Source organism: Boleophthalmus pectinirostris, unplaced genomic scaffold (genome assembly GCF_026225935.1).
Source record: "Boleophthalmus pectinirostris isolate CB_2022bp ecotype Guang Dong unplaced genomic scaffold, ASM2622593v1 HiC_scaffold_1, whole genome shotgun sequence".
In the NCBI taxonomy this organism is placed as follows: Eukaryota; Metazoa; Chordata; class Actinopteri; order Gobiiformes; family Gobiidae; genus Boleophthalmus; species Boleophthalmus pectinirostris.
In genome coordinates, this window is record NW_026570970.1 from 34,575,521 (window position 1) to 34,593,348 (window position 17,828).

Sequence of the window (17,828 nt, forward strand, 5' to 3'; positions counted from 1 at the left end):
ATAAAATAGTAATTAGCGCCCTCAAGTGGACCAAAGTAAAATAACACACTCCCTGCCTGGCATGTTTAAACGATACCAAATAATACACACACATTAACTGTCTGAGGGAAGAACAACAACAATCTCTGTCACAGGTCTAAAGCTGCGTTCACATACAAAGCATCAAACCAGTGATGGACACTTGAATATTTGCTGTCAAGTGTATGTCAAGGATGTCTTTAACACATGAATGACAGCATGCAAATATTTGGTACACACCCAGTCCACACAGGGAGAGGGGAGAGAACTCACCTGGAGCCACTACACCTGGGTATATTATATTCTTTGTGAGCAGCTCAAAGTGGGCTATAGCCCGGAAACCAACAGCACCGAGTGGGAGACACCAGTATCAGGAAACACAGATGCAGGAGACACACAGCATTCAACCACAGTTATTAAAGCACAGCCAGCCTGTCTGCCCCATTTGCAGGATAATCTACATGTGTTACATGTTGAGCGCAGTTTACCACATGCACTGTTTCCATCACGCTAAACGCCGGCTCATTGTTCATACCTGCTCTTCGCCTCTACATAGGGTTAACATGGGAATTGCAATTGTCAGCTGAGGCAACCTGAACAGAGAGTCTTAAAGAAGAGTCTGGGAGTTAAAGTAGTTCACAGACATGTCTCTTCATTGGCTCAAAACAGGTACAGGTCTCCAGTTCAAGTTGATTTACATGATTCAGCCACACAGCATCTCTTCACGTCGTCCCTCGACAACGTCCCCTTAGATGACGTCCCCCATTGAAAACACACAGGTGCATTTATACTAGTCATCTGACTGCATAACTTGTTGATTTAGCATTTTCAGCAGAAACATACACAGCAATTTTGACCCAACACGTGTGCGGTACATACTATCATAGACTGGCATATGCTAAAGGTTTCAGACCCACGCATTTGCTGTCTCTTATACAGCCCAAAGTCCACAACAACATCATATCCCAACCCACTGACACTTCAAAGTCCAGACAACGCGTCATGTCAAGGAACACTGAACACTTCTATATTGCATAGTGAATTAACATGAATGAAACATTAAAAACAGAGAATAATCCCACACAATCCACATTTGCCATGTTCAGTGTGAAGGTACCTTAACAAAACAGATACCTACAACTGTATAACTTTCTTTAACTACATCTATTTATGAAAATGCACTTACTAAAAAGTACATTAAATACAATATAAGGCTATAATATACTGATACAGCTGTCTGCAATATCAATCCACTGCCAAAATTTCAAGTGGGAATTACAAAGTTGAGCTCAGTTTTTGTTTAGTTTTTTTCACAGTTGCCTGCATTGTACACAGGACACACTATGAGTTAGCGAAAGCCCAACATATTTACAGTGAAAAACACCACAACACAGCTCCTATCCTTTTCTGATGTTATTATTATTATTATTTATTATTATATATATATATATATATATTTTTTTTTGTAATAAGAAGTTTGTCAAAAAAAGGACTGAAAACAGACTACAGAAGTTTGGTTAAATGAATGCTTAAGATTGATTATATTATTTATGACAAGTGTGCACATAATAACTCCTAGTATAATAAGTCCTTCAGTGAGTTGGTTCAGTTCTTTTTTTCTTTTTTTTTCATTTGTATTTTATTGTCTTTTCACAACGTGTATTTACATAATAATTATGACAAGCAAAGTAATTTACAAATTGTCCATATTAAGTCAAGTCTAAATGTCCAATGTCCATAGTGTCCGTAGGCATTTCCACATTTCTCATTCCTGCTTACACAAACTGTAATGTAATTTTCATAAGAACAAGTAATTCAAGAAATAAAATAAAACATTGTAGCTTTAAACTGGGGTGTAAGTTTAGTCTTTGTTTTCCAGACACTCATAGAGTTGGTTCAGTTCTATGTCTTATTTGGTTGTGGTCTTCAGTGGAACACAGAACCACTAATGAACCCTGAGAGTTGAACCTGAACCCAAAGGCAGGGACCAGAGGCTGAGTGAAGGTTGTGCTGAAGCTGTGGAGCAGTGTTAGTTTGTCAGCCACACAATAGAAGGACAGGACCCCGGCGTCTGAGTCCACGTACACCCCCACAGTCCGAGAGCCGGGTCTGTGTGGCAGGACTGTCTCCTGATCGTTGTGCCAAACAGAGAAGCCTTCATCAGAGCAGAAGAGGCACCAGGACTGTTCATTTCTTCCTAAATAAGCTCCATTCATCTTCCCTTTCCTCTGCAGTCCTCTGTACGTCACAGCCACATGGACATGTCCGCTCCACTGCACCTGAAAGTAGCTCCGCCCACACAGCTCCTCAGCACACAGCAGCTGATAGAACCAGTCGAACCTGTCGGGATGCTCTGGGTACGGTTCATTATCGTTCACACTCATCACTGCGGTCTTTCTGTCAGAGAACCTCAGTCTGGGGTGGACAGAGTCCATGTCCCACGTGAGACCCACGGAGTCTGGTGGACAGAACAGAGAACAGTAATACATCATGATCAAGATACTGTACTACTCCTTACTCATAATACAGGTATATAGTATATATAGTACTCTTGGTGCTTACACTTCTTAAAACCTGGTTTTAACCACTGCGGTCCACAGGGGTCCAGTCTGAAAAAAAGAACAGCAGTGTCAGAACTGTTTTTCAGAGCAGAGCTGTGGAGGCAGTCGCCTGAGAAGATCACTGCACTTGTTTAGACTTGGTTCATACTTGAGTGATCGTAGCTTGTAGCGGGGCTCCCTGACCAGAGCCTGCAGGAGCTGCCCCCCTGTCTGTCCTGGGTGGTTGTAGCTCAGATCCAGCTCCTCCAGGTGGGAGGGGTTTGAGTTCAGAGCCGAGTTCAGATGTGTACAGCCCTCCTCTGAGACCAGACATCCAGACAGACTGGAGACACAGGAAACCAGGGGATTAAGACACAGTGTGTAACAAAGCCAGACTCAAGAGGGAAGGATTATCACCTGAGAGCCACCAGGCTGCAGGGGGCGCTCTTCAGCCCAGAACACAGCAGCTCCACTCCTGAGTCCTGGAGGTTGTTGTCACTGAGATTCAGGTGTGTGAGACTGGAGGAGCTGAGAACTGAGGCCAGAAGACCACAGCTGCGAGAGGACAGACCACAGCCACAAAGCCTACAACAAGAAATAGAAGTGAGACAAAGCAGAAATGCTGCTTTTTGTAAAAAAAATAAAAATAAATAAATAAATAAAATAAATAAATAATAATAATAATAACCATTCCATTTTCTTCCGCTTATCCGGAGCCGGGTCGCGGAGGCAGCAGTCTAAGCAGGGACTCCCAGACCTCCCTTTCCACACACACTTCCTCCAGCTCTTCTGGGGGGACCCCAAGGCGTTCCCAGGCCAGCCGAGAGACATAGTCCCTCCAGCGTGTCCTGGGTCTTCCCCGGGGCCTCCTCCCAGTGGGACATGCCCAGAACACCTCCCGAGGGAGGCGTCCAGGAGGCATCCGGAACAGATGCCCGAGCCACCTCAACTGGCTCCTCTCGATGTGGAGGAGCAGCGGCTCTACTCCGAGCTTCTCCCGTGTGACTGAGCTCCTCACCCTATCTCTAAGGGAGCGCCCAGCCACCCTGCGGAGGAAACTCATTTCGGCCGCTTGTATCCGCGATCTTGTCCTTTCAGTCATTACCCAGAGCTCATGACCATAGGTGAGAGTAGGAACGAAGACTGACCGGTAAATCGAGAGCTTCGCCTTTCGGCTCAGCTCCCTCTTCACCACAACGGTCCGATACAGCGACCGCATCACTGCTGAAGCTGCACCGATCCGCCTGTCAATCTCACGCTCCATCCTCCCCTCACTCGTGAACAAGACCCCGAGATACTTGAACTCCTCCACTTGGGGCAGGGTCTCTCCACCCACCCGGAGAGGGCAAGCCACCTTTTTCCGGTCGAGAACCATGGCCTCGGATTTGGAGGAGCTGATCTTCATCCCAGCCGCTTCACACTCGGCTGCAAACCGCCCCAGTGCACATTGCAGGTCCTGGTTCGATGAAGCCAACAGGACAACATCATCTGCAAACAGCAGAGATGAGATCCTGTGGTCCCCGAACCGGACCCCCTCCGGCCCCTGACTGCGCCTAGAAATTCTGTCCATAAAAACAATGAACAGAACCGGTGACAAAGGGCAGCCCTGGCGGAGTCCAACATGCACCGGGAACAGGTCTGACTTACTGCCGGCAATGCGAACACAGCTCCTGCTCCGGTCATACAGGGACCGGACAGCCCTTAGCAAAGGGCCCCGAACCCCATACTCCCGGAGCACCCCCCACAGGACACCACGAGGGACACGGTCGAATGCCTTCTCCAAGTCCACAAAGCACATGTGGACTGGTTGGGCAAACTCCCATGAACCCTCGAGCACCTAATGGAGAGTGTAGAGCTGGTCCAGTGTTCCACGGCCAGGACGAAAACCACACTGCTCCTCCTGAATCCGAGGTTCGACTATCGGGCGGATTCTCCTCTCCAGTACCCTGGAATAGACCTTACCGGGAAGGCTGAGGAGTGTGATTCCCCTGTAATTGGAACACACCCTCCGGTCCCCCTTCTTATACAGAGGGACCACCACCCCGGTTTGCCAGTCCAGAGGTACTGTCCCCGACCGCCACGCGATGTTGAAGAGGCGTGTCAGCCAAGACAGCCCCACAACATCCAGAGACTTAAGGTACTCAGGACGGATCTCGTCCACCCCCGGAGCCTTGCCACCAAGGAGCTTGCCAACCACCTCAGTGACTTCAGCCAGGGTGATGGACGAGTCCGCCTCTGGGTCCCCAGTCTCTGCTTCCTCCTCGGAAGACGTGACGGTGGGATTGAGGAGATCCTCAAAGTATTCTTTCCACCGTCCGACTACATCCCCAGTTGAGGTCAGCAGCTCTCCCCCCGCACTGTAAACAGTGTTGGTGAAGAACTGCTTCCCCCTCCTGAGGCGCCGGACGGTTTGCCAGAATCTCTTTGAGGCCGTCCGATAGTCCTCCTCCATGGCCTCCCCGAACTCCTCCCAGCTCCGAGTTTTTGCCTCTGTGACCGCACGAGCTGCCTCACGCTTGGCCCGTCGGTACCCATCAGCTGCTTCAGGAGTCCCACGAGCCAACAAGACCCAATAGGACTCCTTCTTCAGCTTGACGGCATCCCTTACTTCCGGTGTCCACCACCGGGTTCGGGGATTGCCGCCGCGACAGGCACCACAGACCTTACGCGCACAGCTACGGGCGGCCGCATTGACAATGGAGGTGGAGAACAGAGCCCACTCGGACTCCATATCTCCAACCTCCCCCGGAATCTGGGAGAAGCTCTCCCGGAGGTGTGAGTTGAAGATCCCTCTGACAGAGGGTTCCGCCAGACGTTCCCAACAGACCCTCTCGACACGCTTGGGTCTGCCAGGTCTTTCCGGCTTCCTCCACCGCCAGCGGATCCAACTCACCACCAGGTGGTGATCGGTTGAAAGCTCAGCTCCTCTCTTCACCCGAGTGTCCAAGACACGTGGCCAGAGGTCAGATGACACGACGACAAAGTCGATCATCGACCTCCGGCCTAGGGTGTCCTGGTGCCACGTGCACTTATGGACACCCTTGTGCTCGAACATGGTGTTTGTTATGGACAAACTGTGACTAGCACAGAAGTCCAATAACAGAACACCACTCGGGTTCAGATCAGGGAGGCCGTTCCTCCCAATCACCCCTCTCCAAGTGTCACTGGCGTTGCCCACGTGGGCGTTGAAGTCCCCCAGTAGAATAACGGAGTCCCCAGTCGGTGCACTGTCTAGTACCCCTCCCAGGGACTCCAAGAAGGCCGGGTACTCTGCACTGCTGTTCGGCCCGTAGGCCGACACCACAGTGAGAGACCTGTCCCCGACCCGAAGGCGCAGGGACGCGACCCTCTCGTTCACTGGGGTGAACTCCAACACGTGGCGGCTGAGCTGTGGGGCTATAAGCAAGCCCACACCAGCTCGCCGCCGCTCCCCGCAGGCAACACCAGAAAAATGGAGGGTCCAACCCCTCTCGAGAGGTTGGGTACCAGAGCCCAAGCTGTGCGTGGAGGTGAGGCCGACTATATCTAGCCGGTACCTCTCAACCTCCCGCACAAGCTCAGGCTCCTTCCCCCCCAGTGAGGTGACGTTCCACGTCCCTACAGCCAGGTTCTGTGTCCGTGGACTAGGTTGCCGGGATCCCTGACCCCGACCTCTACCTAGTTCACAATGCACCCGACCCCTATGAAACCCTCTGCGGGTGGTGAGCCCACAGGAGGGCGGGCCCCACGTCGTCCCTTCGGGCTGAGCCCGGCCGGGCCCCGTGGGCAAAGGCCCGGCCACCAGGCGCTCGCTTTCGAGCCCCAACCCCAGGCCTGGCTCCAGGGTGGGGCCCCGGCTGCGCCATACCGGGCGACGTCACGGTCCTTGTTTTTAAACTATTCATAGAGGTTCTATGAACTGCTCTTAGTCTGCCCCATCACCTAGGACCTGTTTGCCATGGGAGACCCTACCAGGGGCATAATGCCCTGGGCAACATAGCTCCTAGGATCATTCGGGTACACAAACTCCCCCACCACGATAAGGTGGCAGTTCAAGGGGGAGTAATAATAATAATAATAATAAAATAAATAAATAAAATACATGGACCTGATGAAGTAGCTGTGACATCAACAAGATGACTTTATTGAAGTAACACTTAAATACAGGAATATAAAGCTTATGTTAAGTCAAGAGTTTACAGTAAGAACTGACCTGAGTGTCTCAATTTTGCAGGAGGTGCTGTTGAGCCCAGAACACAGCAGCTCCACTCCTGAGTCCTGGAGGTCGTTGTCACTGAGATCCAGGTGTGTGAGACTGGAGGAGCTGAGAACTGAGGCCAGAAGACCACAGCTGCGAGGGGACAGGCCACAACCAATCAGACTGAGGAGAGAGAGGAACATTAGAGACTAGAACCACCACACAAGAGTTTAAATACAGTCTGGACTCACAGGGCTTTAGTGGAGGCTTTGACCACTGGCAGCAGACCCACGAGAGCTGTCTCTGAGGGATAGAGTTTTCTAAGGTCAAACTCCTCCAGATCCAAGCCTGAGGACAGTAAGATGAAGCCCACAGCTGACCATTCAGCTGGAGAGCTTAACCAGGACAGACGCTCTGCTCTCATGTACTTCTGTATCTCCTTCTCCAGACTGCGGTCGTTCAGTTCATTCAGACAGTGGAACAGGTTCATGCTTCTGTCTGGAGACTGACCCTCATCCAACTTCTTCTTGATGTAGTCAGTGGTCTTTTGGTTATTTTGTGAACTTGTTTTTCGCTTTGTCAGACCTCGCAGCAGCTTCTGGTTCTCCTCCAGAGACAGCCCCAGGAGGAAGCGCAGGAACAGGTCCAGGTCCAGGTCCATGTGTCCATTTGGACTCTGTAAGGCCTGGTCCACAGCAGAGCAGTAAAAAACTACAGTCTTTGCTCTTTTTCTACCTATGTTCAAAGAAGCCTGTCTCTTCAGCAGCAGGTTCTCTCCAGAGCTGAAGAAGGTGTGATGGACGTGAAGAGCAGCCAGAAACTCCTGTACACTCGGGTGGATGAAGCTGTAGACATGGTCTTCATAGAGGCCCCTCTCACCTTTGAAGAGGTCTGTCACTACTCCAGAGTAAACAGAGGCCACTGTAGCGTCCAGCCCATATTCACTCAGGTCATTCTCATAGAAGATCAGGTTGTTTTTCTGCAGCTGCTCAAAAGCCAGTCGTCCCAGAGACTGAACCATCTTCTTGTTTTCAGCAGACCAGGCAGAACCTGTCTCCAGTTTGTCATCGTATTTGATGTTCTTCTGTTTAAGCTGCACCACCAGGAAGTGGATGTAGAGGTTTGTGAGAGTCCGGGGCAACTCTGGTTCCTCTGTTTGTTCCAGAAGCTTCAGTAGAACCGTGGAGAGGATCCAACAGAAGACTGGGATTCTGCACATGATGTGGAGGCTGCGGATGCTCTTGATGTGGGAGATGATGGCTGTGGCCTGGTCTCTGCACCTCTTCCTGAAGTACTGCTCCTTCTGTGCATCAGTAAACCCTCGCACCTCTGTCACCATGGAGATGCACTCAGCAGGGATCTGATTGGCTGCTGCGGGTCGTGTGGTTATCCAGAGGTGAGCGGAGGGAAGCAGGCTTCCTCTGATGAGGTTCACCAGCAGCACGTGCACTGAGGTGATCTCTGTGGTGTCTCTCAGGACGCGGGTTCGACTGAAGTCCAGAGGAGGTCTGCACTCGTCCAGACCATCAAAGATGAAGAGCACCTGGAGATGTTGGAACCTGCAGAGACCTTTGGATGGACCTAGGAAGTGGTGCAGCAGTCCCACCAGGCTGAACTGTCTATCTCTGAGCACATTGAGCTCTCTGAAAGTGAACGGGAACAGCAGCTGGAAGTCCTGGTGGGCCCGGCCTTCAGCCCAGTCCAGACTGAACTTCTGAGTCAACACTGTTTTCCCCACGCCGGCCACACCCTTCATCAACACCACTCTGTTTGACATCTTTTGGACTTTAAACATGTCTTCACATGTGATGATGGTCTCTAGAGAAGCAGGTCTCCTGGACATGGTCTCCATGTGTCTGACCTCACCTTCCTGGTTGACCTCTGAGGCCCCGCCCTCTGTGATGTAGAGCTCTGTGTAGATCTGGGTCAGGGGGACGGAGTTTCCTGCTTTAGTCCCACCCTCAAACACATGGCTGAACCTCTGCTGCAGATCAGACTTCAGTTTATTGCGATGTTCAGAACCACATTGTCCTGAAACAGAAGTGAAAATAAGAAATGACATAATGACATAAAGAGACATAACAGATCTCAAACTGAAGCTCCTCACTGTTGTGTAAACGTTCAGCCAATTCGTCCTGGTCCAAAGTCTTGAGGAAGCTCAGGGCGATCTTCAGAAAGGCTTCTTTAATTCCTGCCTTGTCGTCCTCGTCAAATGCCAAGGACTCTGGTTCCTCTGCCATTAGAACTTCCTGTAACTTTCTCAGCTCATTTTGAACAAAACTTAAAATGTGCTCCTCCAGTTTCTGTAACATAAGAGAGTAAGAATCAGGCTTATAGTGCAGCTTGGTTACCCTTTTGTCTCAGCATGCTTGGCTTGTATATGTCTTCTCAATCATATCCTGGGCCTCTTGTGGTTCTGGATTTTCTTCTCTGTGTCTTTGGATCTGTGTCAGGCTGTTCTTAGTCTTGAGATGTTTGTTACTGTGTCTGTTGGCTGTTAAATTCTCATGTTTTACAGATGCAGAACTCTCACCTTAAAAATAGATCCATTGTCAAGGTCTGGACGTGTCTCTACCAAACTGCACAGAAGAAATGTACAGTTTTATCTCTCAGTTAAATTAAACAAGCTTTCCCATTTAAATGTCATTGTCTTTGTACCTCTCATATGATTGTTCTTCTAAAATGGTTTCCATAGTAGAATCATCACTTCTGACTGTCACAGAGGAGAGACGTGTGTCCCTGGAGATAAACATTTGGTCTGATTTAATGATAAAGCTGCATGTATTCTTCACTTACAATGTGCTCCTTACACTTCCCACAGTCACAAACAGAGGGTGACAAAACCAAAACTTCAGTTGGAGATAGAATAATTTTCTCTTTAGCTTTTTTTTTTTTTCAGTATGAGGTGTGGAAAGACCTGTTTGTGGAAGAATTGTGGAAGTCTGGGCCACAGTGCCACAGGAATTTATATTTTATTACAGCTGCTTGGAAAACAACATGTTATTATGTTATCTGTCCTTACTGGTCATTTAAAATCAATATCAAATGCCCTACAGGAGCACACAGATGCTGAGAGAACGTTGCTCCAGATTCACAAAGTGATCTTAAGTGACCAAATGTTTTCTTAAATGACAGGTGTGTCTGATTCAACATCCAAATATGAACACCACAACACTTGTTTACAGTTTATTTCCATAATCATTCATATGTTTTGGCATTAGGTGTGTTTAAGATGAGCAAGGCTGTGCAGGTGAACTGCCCCACACTATGCAGGTATCACTAATATGGTGAGATCAAGGTGACTGCAGCCCAAATGTATGATGGGAAATGCAGTGTTGTCTAACAGGTGCACTCACAGCTGACTGACAGCTGACTGGACCCGTGACGCCCTGGCTGTCAGGAGCGTCCCTCCCTCCTCCTTCTTCATCTCACATCTGTCGACTTTTACATAAAGACAACACAGATGCTTCAAATGAGAGAATAATCTTGATGAGCTAAAAGTCATTTTCAGCACAGATCAGACATAAGTGTGTGAACTTTATTACGAGTCCTGTGTTCTTTGTTCTGATGACGTGGGGTCAGTCTGTGGTGTGAATGCATTCACAAAGTTTGATGTAGTTTTATTCAGTGCAACACTTCAAATGAACAGAGATCTGTCCAGTCCGGGACTTGAGAGACTGTATAAAGAATTTATTTAAACTTACTGAAATAAACAGGAGATTTCATTGTATTGGTCAAGCTTGTACTGATCAATAGTGACACATGGTAAAGAGCGATGAAGAGGAGCTGCAGGTGGGTGGGGCATATGAGTGAGCTTTGGTCATGGGGGGGGGTGATGGAGGTGCTTGGTGTTGGGTCCAGTGCGGTGACCCGGTGCAGGGCTGTAACAGTGGCCCATCTGGAGAGCAGTGGGGCTCTAAAGTCTGTTAGACCAAATAGCACATGCTCTATAAAACTCCTCCATAACTGGTAATGATCCACATAGTAATGTTTTTACAGGAAATAATTTGACAAAAAAATATATATCAAGGAGGAATTAGAAATTTTGATTGTATTTTCAGAGAAATAATATTCTTTTTGTTCTTACAAGTGCTCCTGAAATCCAAAAGTACACATTTGTTCATCAGAGCGCTTCATGAATGAGGCTCAAGTTTTTTTTTTTTTTTGTATTTTCTTTCAGGGCCTTCACACAAAATTTAAACTCATCAAGTTCTAATTTTTTATTATTTATTTTTGTAATTGGCTTTGTAATAATTTGAAATGATCCTCCGCCAAGGCCACTGTGGCATCTGATATTTCCAGTGGTCTCCCATCCAAGCTCTAACCAGCCCGGATAGGCTCAGAGATCTGATGTGATCAGGCTGTGACAAAGTCACAATAAAGCTTTAGAGCCCCTTAACAAATACACACTACAGATGCATAAATAAATTGTTAATATTATTTCTGTGGTCTGTTCTCACCTCTGATTGGTTGAGAGAGGTTCTTTATTGAACAACATGCGATCCCTCATGGAGGCGTCACTTTTGATTGACATTCCTCTGGGGAGTGAGTCAGGTCTGGATTCTGTCTCCGAGCTTAAAACAAACAAAAATGAAAGATTAGAATCCCCCAGTTAAACTCATTATTTGGTTAAACTTCAAACATTTTTAAATGTTCACACTTTTTACAGCCTTTTCTGCTCATATTGGCAGCGAACAGTTATCCAAGGTTAAGAAGTGTTTAGAGTTTCCTGTCCATTCTCACCTCTGATTGGCTGAAAGTCCATCCTTGAAGAAAATAGGTTGAGTCATGGAGCCATGGCTCCACACTGGAACAGGTTCATAATGTGACTCTGGGCTGAAAACACAGGAGGAGGAGAACCTATTTAGTCCTGAATATGTGTTTTAGGAGAAGTGTCAGGTTAGTTTGACTTGGACTCTAACTTTATTTTAATGAGACTTGTTCAGACTTGCACTGGGAGACCTAAAGACTTGACCCAGACTCGGCCAAAGTGACTTGGCCTTGAACATTGAGAACATGAAGGTAACTCAGACTACAACCTCTGACTCTAGGATTATTCTGCTACAGTCCATGCTCACGCTTCATACTGCAGTCTGCATGTTCAGTCTGTGTGTTCTTTTAGTCTAACAGGAATGAACCAAATCTGACATTAACTTTTTTTTTTTTTTTTAATAACCCATCTAAATCTTTTTCAGATTGCAGGTTAAATTGTAATAAACAAAAATATAAGAAGAACAAAGACAAGGGGAAAAAGAAAGAAGTGGGACCTGGATGTATGGTGTGAAGAGCTCTGCTCTGTGCTCCTGTGCACTTCATTCACAGACCTGGTGCGATACAGACTCTGTGGGCGACTTTAGGCAAAGAAAAAGACTGGTTTAAATCAGGACTTCATCAAGATAGTCTGTGGAGCACTATGTTTTTTGATTGAATTCATTGATGAAAAAATATACATATATATATATTTTTTTACCTTTTTATCAAGGACTCATGTCTCTCCAACAGCTGGACCAACTTGGACTCTGCCATTATCCCTCAGAGCCGGACCAGAACTCTGTTCAGTCGTGGTTCACCTCTGGTTCAGTTATTTCTTGATCTTATCGCTGCTTTGATCTTGTCCGACCACATTTCTCTTCAAGGAAACAAAGGAAGGGTTTACTGTTAGTCACATTGTCATTCTAAAAATAAACTCATAAACATTATGATTGATTGATAGATTGATATGGTTATGAACTATTATTCATTGCAAGTAACAGCTCTGTTCTGTTTTATACAATTTAAGTCTTAAAGACTAAATACTGAAACACAGCCCTGTTGATCTCAGAAACATGACAAACCAAAACATGAGACAAAAGTTAACCTGATGAGAGAAACTGCTTCAGTAAATTATCACTGAGTGTTAAAACTCCATAAGCCAACATCTTTTAGTTTTAGTTTAAATAAAGTTCTATTATTACTTTGAAGTCACATTAGCTGTACTTTGTACATCTACTGACCAAAGGCTTTTTTATTCTTAAAGATTAGATTTATGAAGAGTGACTGGAGACAACATTACATTCTAATATACTAATCCTGAACTGGACCAATCACAACATCAGACACATCCCCATAAAAACTATAACAGTCTAAATATACAGAATGTAACCACAAAATACAAGGAAACAGTTTAAGAACAAAACAATACAAGGATTCAATCAACATTAAGTGCTTACTACTACAGAAGAAATAGTTAAATTATAAATTGGACGTCTCACCTGTAAACTCTCTGTGCTGCTGTTTCCTGAAGTGATCTGAGCCTCGACTCATCGGCTCAAACTGGTTTAATCACTGAGACTCATGGGTCTATGACAGTTCAGTTTCTGCCTAGAAACACATGACACTCAGTCCAAATGTTGTTGTTTTTTTTCCTGTCACCTGAACTATGTGTGGGTCATGTGCTCTTTAAATCTGATTGATTCAAATCACATGTAAAGAGCAAAATCATCTAATTTATTTCTGATCATTGTCCCCCGGAATTCAAGCATCAAATTTCGTTGTTTATATGCCTCCCTCCATGAACTCACTGTATTACAACAAAAAACTGCATGTTTTCTCCAGGTGAGAAAATACATTTTTGGGTCTGATTGACCTGCCCAAAGAGAGTGAAAAAAAAAAGTCTTCAGGTCTAAGTGACCCCGAGTAGAGCGTGAGGGTTTGAACAAGATTCATTTTAGCTGCCCCCATCTACAATAAATATAATTGGCCTATTAATGAGTGTGTATACATGCACATCAGTATCCCGGTTATTAGTCATATCCCGGTTCTGGCAGTATTCAGGTTACTGTGTATACATGCGCGCTGAGAATCCAGGACACTCATATCCCTGTGTACATGATCAAATGGAGTATCTGGTTTCTTGACATAATCAAAAATTAGCTTAAATTAAATTAATAAACCAGAAAAAATACAAATGAGTTCCTTTAGCATAAGAAGCTCGGGAGGTTTAACCAGAGGTGAGCTATGAGATATCCCACAATCCACTGCACAGATCCTTGATTCCTCTCGTCGATTCTGCAGGAAATGGGTAAAGAAGAAGAGAGACGGTATATGTCCTTAGGTACATTTTTGTCCCACTGACTTCCATTCAAAATGACTTCTTTACTGGCATAACATTGTCATAACATTTTTTTTTTTTTTTCATTGTTTGGTGTTGAGAACCCTTCAATTTATTATTTTTTGTTTTGATTTGATTTGTTTTAGTGTCTTTTTGAATGTTCTGATTAGGGGTGTCAAATTATCGCGTTAATTGCGATTAATTAATTACAGTCATATTTAGCGCGTTCTGTTTTTTAATAGCGTTAATCTCATTTTTAATCTCTAACTTTAGTGTTTCTGTATGTGAGTTTCTTTATTATAAAACCTGTTTTTATGTGTTGTTGGGACAACAACACACACACGCACAAACAAAAAACACATTTATACATTTTTTAATTTCGGCAATTCCACTCATTGTCGGAAACCCCCACAAAACACGTGCAGTAAGAGCGACGTTTATGGCGTCAGTCGCACAATGGACGAGGTCGAAGAGCCAGTAGAACAGAGTCAGCAGTGCACAGGTAAAAACACATTCGTGTCTTGGAAATTATTCTCCTGATGTGAAATATAAAAGAAAATAACAAATATAATATCGCCTACAACTTAAATGTCACTGGTGAAAACAACCTGCATAGGCTCATGATGTCTGCACTACTGTCCTATAGTGACCTGCCACATGAGGGGACACGCACACAAACACACACACACACAACCACACACAAACACACACACACAAACACACACCTTCATCATCGTCATTAACCTGAGAACGCGCGGACCACGTTTCCTTTCGTAGACACTGCGCGGACACCGACGTGCTCCCGTGCGCCGCGTGTGGATCGTGTTTTCTCGCTACGCGGCGTAAACCGCGCTTCCTCCTGTGCGCCTCTAAACCAGAACTAACACCAAGACTAAAACCAGGACTAATCCAGTCCAGGACTAAACCAGGTCTAAACCAGGACTAAACCAGAACTAAAACCAGAACTAAAACCAGGTCTAAACCAGGTCTAAACCAGGACTAAACCAGGACTAAACCAGAACTAAAACCAGAACTAAAACCAGGACTAAACCAGGACTAAACCAGAACTAACACCAGGACTAAAACCAGTGATCTCATATATAAAGCATTTCTCTAGCAATAATATTTTTAATATGGTTAAGGAAAGACTAGACTTTTTATTGTCTTTAAGTAGACAAAAGTTATTATGTTCAGATTTCCTGGTCTTTGCTGCTTTCAGCAAACAGTTTCTTATTCATGGAGACTTGGGCTCAACAGACAATTTGGAGAGATTTGTTAAACAATAAATGACTTTATAAAGTCACTTTTTTTAATCTATATCAGTCTTTTGATCTGCCACAATAATGGAATAATGAATTTAAATGAAAATACCTCAAATTGAAGGCTTTTCTCAGCTATTTTTAGGTGAGATTAAAATGAGATTAATTAGATTAATTAATTACAGATCATAATTAATTAATCTATCAATTTTTTTTAATCGCATGACAGCACTAGTTCTGATATGTTTCTTTTTACCGTGTATCTTCCATTGCCAGATTATAATAATAGAAAGACATTTGTTCATATGAGTCCACACGGAAGTCCACATATTTGAGGTTAAAATGATACGGGTGTGTTCTGGAGGATTCCCACAGTGCACTGAATGTGTTTGTTTAGGGGTTTGTGTGTGTTTGTGTGAGTTTGTGTGTGCCTGTGTGTGTGTGTGTGTGTTCATTTTTAGGTTTTTGTCATTGTTTCTGCCTTTAGTGAAAAACACTGAAAATGTAGAGTAACTGCAATTTCATTTCACTTGGTACTTGTTTTTCTCCTGTCAGTCTGTTAAAAGGTGTTTTCAGAATTTTACATTTGACAGTTTTTTGGGTGTTTGGAGATTTTCTATGATTTTTATGTCCATCGTTTCAATCATGATCATATTTACATTTTAAGTCATTTTTACACAATGCAAAAACACATCCACAGGCAAGTATTTCTCCCCCAGAACCCTCCTGTGCACAGTCAGTGTAAATCCCCTGGAACTCCAGAGGAAAGCACCGGGAAACTACAGGTGTGTTTGCATACAGACTTACAGAAGGTGTAAAGGGGTGAGTTGGGTTTGAATTGTAAAAATCACAAATTTTACCTTTTCTTAACTGGAGAAACCTGTAAAAATCCACAATTTATGATTTTCTAGTGTAATGTCAGTGTAACCAAAAAAATTTGCAGTTATAATGGAAGTCAATGGGGCTTTAGGGAAAACAGCATTTTGTGCAAAAACTAAAAAAAAGAAAGAAAAAAAAGTCAAACACAAATCTGTACTCCATAAAAATATTGTGGTATTCTTTTATTCGATTTTTGTCTTTTTTTTTTTTTTTTGAGAATGTACAAATCTGTGTTGATTACTTGAAATATATAGAAAAAAATAACTTTTTTCATTTTTTTCATATACATAATTTGAGACTTTGACATACAAAACTGGCATTTACAGTATTAAAATTTCTAAATATAATGTATTATTTGTTATCTGTGATTAGAGCAGAAGTAAATGAAGACAATGATATAAAAAAGTTGAAGAAAAATCTGTATTGCATAAAAACATAGTATGATGTTCTTTTCCGGTGTACATTTTTGTCACGAAGGACCACAGGTGTAACTATTGTTTGTGCAAAAACTAAAAAAAATCTCAAAATCACTGTTGGCACTATTTTCTGATAACCTCTGACAACCGCAACACAAACAAATAAAAATTATTTGAAAAGTACAGAAATAATCAATTTTTTTTTCTTTTTTATGCACAAAATTTGAGATTTACTGTAAAAAATGACATTTAAAGGGTTAAAATTTCAAAATATTAAATAATATTTGGTATGTATGATTAGAGCAGAAGTAACTGAAGACACTGATATTAAAAAGTTGAAGAAAATGATGTTGTTATGATGTTTCCGGTTTACATTTTTGTCACGAAGGACCACAGGTGTAACTATTGTTTGTGCAAAAATAAAAATAAAAATCTCAAAATCACTGTTGGCACTATTTTCTGATAATCTCTGACAACCATAACACAAACAAATTAAAATGATTTGAAAAGTACAGAAATAATCCAATTTTTTTTTCTTTTTTTATGCACAAAATTTGAGATTTACTGTAAAAAATGACATTTAAAGGGTTAAAATGTCAAAATATTATATAATATTTGGTATGTGTGATTAGAGCAGAAGTAAATGAAGACACTGATATTAAAAAGTTGGACAAAAATCTGCACTGCATAAAAATATTGTGGCATTCTTTTTCGATGTACACTTTTGTCACGGAGGAGCACAGGTGTAACTATTTTTAAAGGGGTGCACGAGGGTCAAGTAAAGTACAATTACCTAAAAATTTTACTTAAGTACATTACATTACTACTTGTATTTTGTGCAGCTGACGTGACGGACATCTAACCCACTCACTCATGTGACAATTCTCTCTCAAAACGAACCAAAATATTGACCTTTTTTTAGCAAACCTGACACTTGTTGACAGTTTTCTGCTTGTTAAAAATCCTTCTCCTTTTTTTTTTTTTTTTCTACTTTTTTTTAATGGAGCCAGAAAAACCCAATTTAAACTTTATTCTGACAGTGAACCCACACAGTAACCCTTAGTCTGGTTATCCTGCGAGGTCCTGTCTCTCAACCTTCCAGACTCCCTGTGTTGAAATAAAGCTGGAGGACAGGTCTGTGCTGTGGTGGACTTTGCTGTGTAACTGTCAGACTGCACATTTGTTGACCTGGTTTATGGTTCGTATCTCTGGGCCTATCCATATGAGACAATACCTGGCGCAAAATGCAGAATTGGCGTTATAACGTTATGCCCTCATCAAAAATATGTCCGAAGAGGTTTTAGATGCTATCCATGCATGTTTGAGTCATCTAGCGATCTCTCCTGGCCCCTATTCGAACCCTCCTTATGGGTAGTTTTAAAGTTCCGCGCCTACAAGCCTACGTCACCCATGCTCGTACAATTTTCTTGAGGCATGATACGAGACAGT

The 17,828-nt window shown here is 43.8% G+C and overlaps 1 protein-coding gene across 1 annotated transcript; it reads right to left on the reverse strand.

Annotated features, from left to right (window-relative positions):
• Positions 1 to 1,585: 1,585 nt before the first annotated feature.
• LOC110158797 (NACHT, LRR and PYD domains-containing protein 3-like) lies at positions 1,586 to 13,033 on the reverse strand. The gene is made up of 14 exons (XM_055153703.1): positions 12,987 to 13,033; positions 12,206 to 12,364; positions 12,003 to 12,086; positions 11,479 to 11,571; positions 11,196 to 11,309; positions 9,394 to 9,474; positions 9,269 to 9,314; positions 8,843 to 9,038; positions 6,987 to 8,766; positions 6,751 to 6,918; positions 2,976 to 3,143; positions 2,728 to 2,901; positions 2,581 to 2,627; positions 1,586 to 2,476 (listed from the first exon to the last, which is right to left on the reverse strand). Exons 2-14 carry the CDS (start codon positions 12,259 to 12,261, stop codon positions 1,902 to 1,904), a joined length of 3,582 nt encoding a protein of 1,193 aa, XP_055009678.1. The 5' UTR covers positions 12,262 to 12,364; positions 12,987 to 13,033; the 3' UTR covers positions 1,586 to 1,901.
• Positions 13,034 to 17,828: the final 4,795 nt, after the last annotated feature.

What these genes read in the sequence shown, in the direction of transcription:
- LOC110158797 (XM_055153703.1), bottom strand. Translation starts at nt 12,261, where the DNA reads ATGGCAGAGTCCAAGTTGGTCCAGCTGTTGGAGAGACATGAGTCCTTG. An exon ending in CCTCTCTCAACCAATCAGAG is followed by an intron (nt 9,475 to 11,195) that starts GTGAGAACAGAC and finishes GTTTATCTCCAG; the next exon opens with GGACACACGTCTCTCCTCTG. An exon ending in GGCTGAACGTTTACACAACA is followed by an intron (nt 8,767 to 8,842) that starts GTGAGGAGCTTC and finishes CTTCTGTTTCAG; the next exon opens with GACAATGTGGTTCTGAACAT.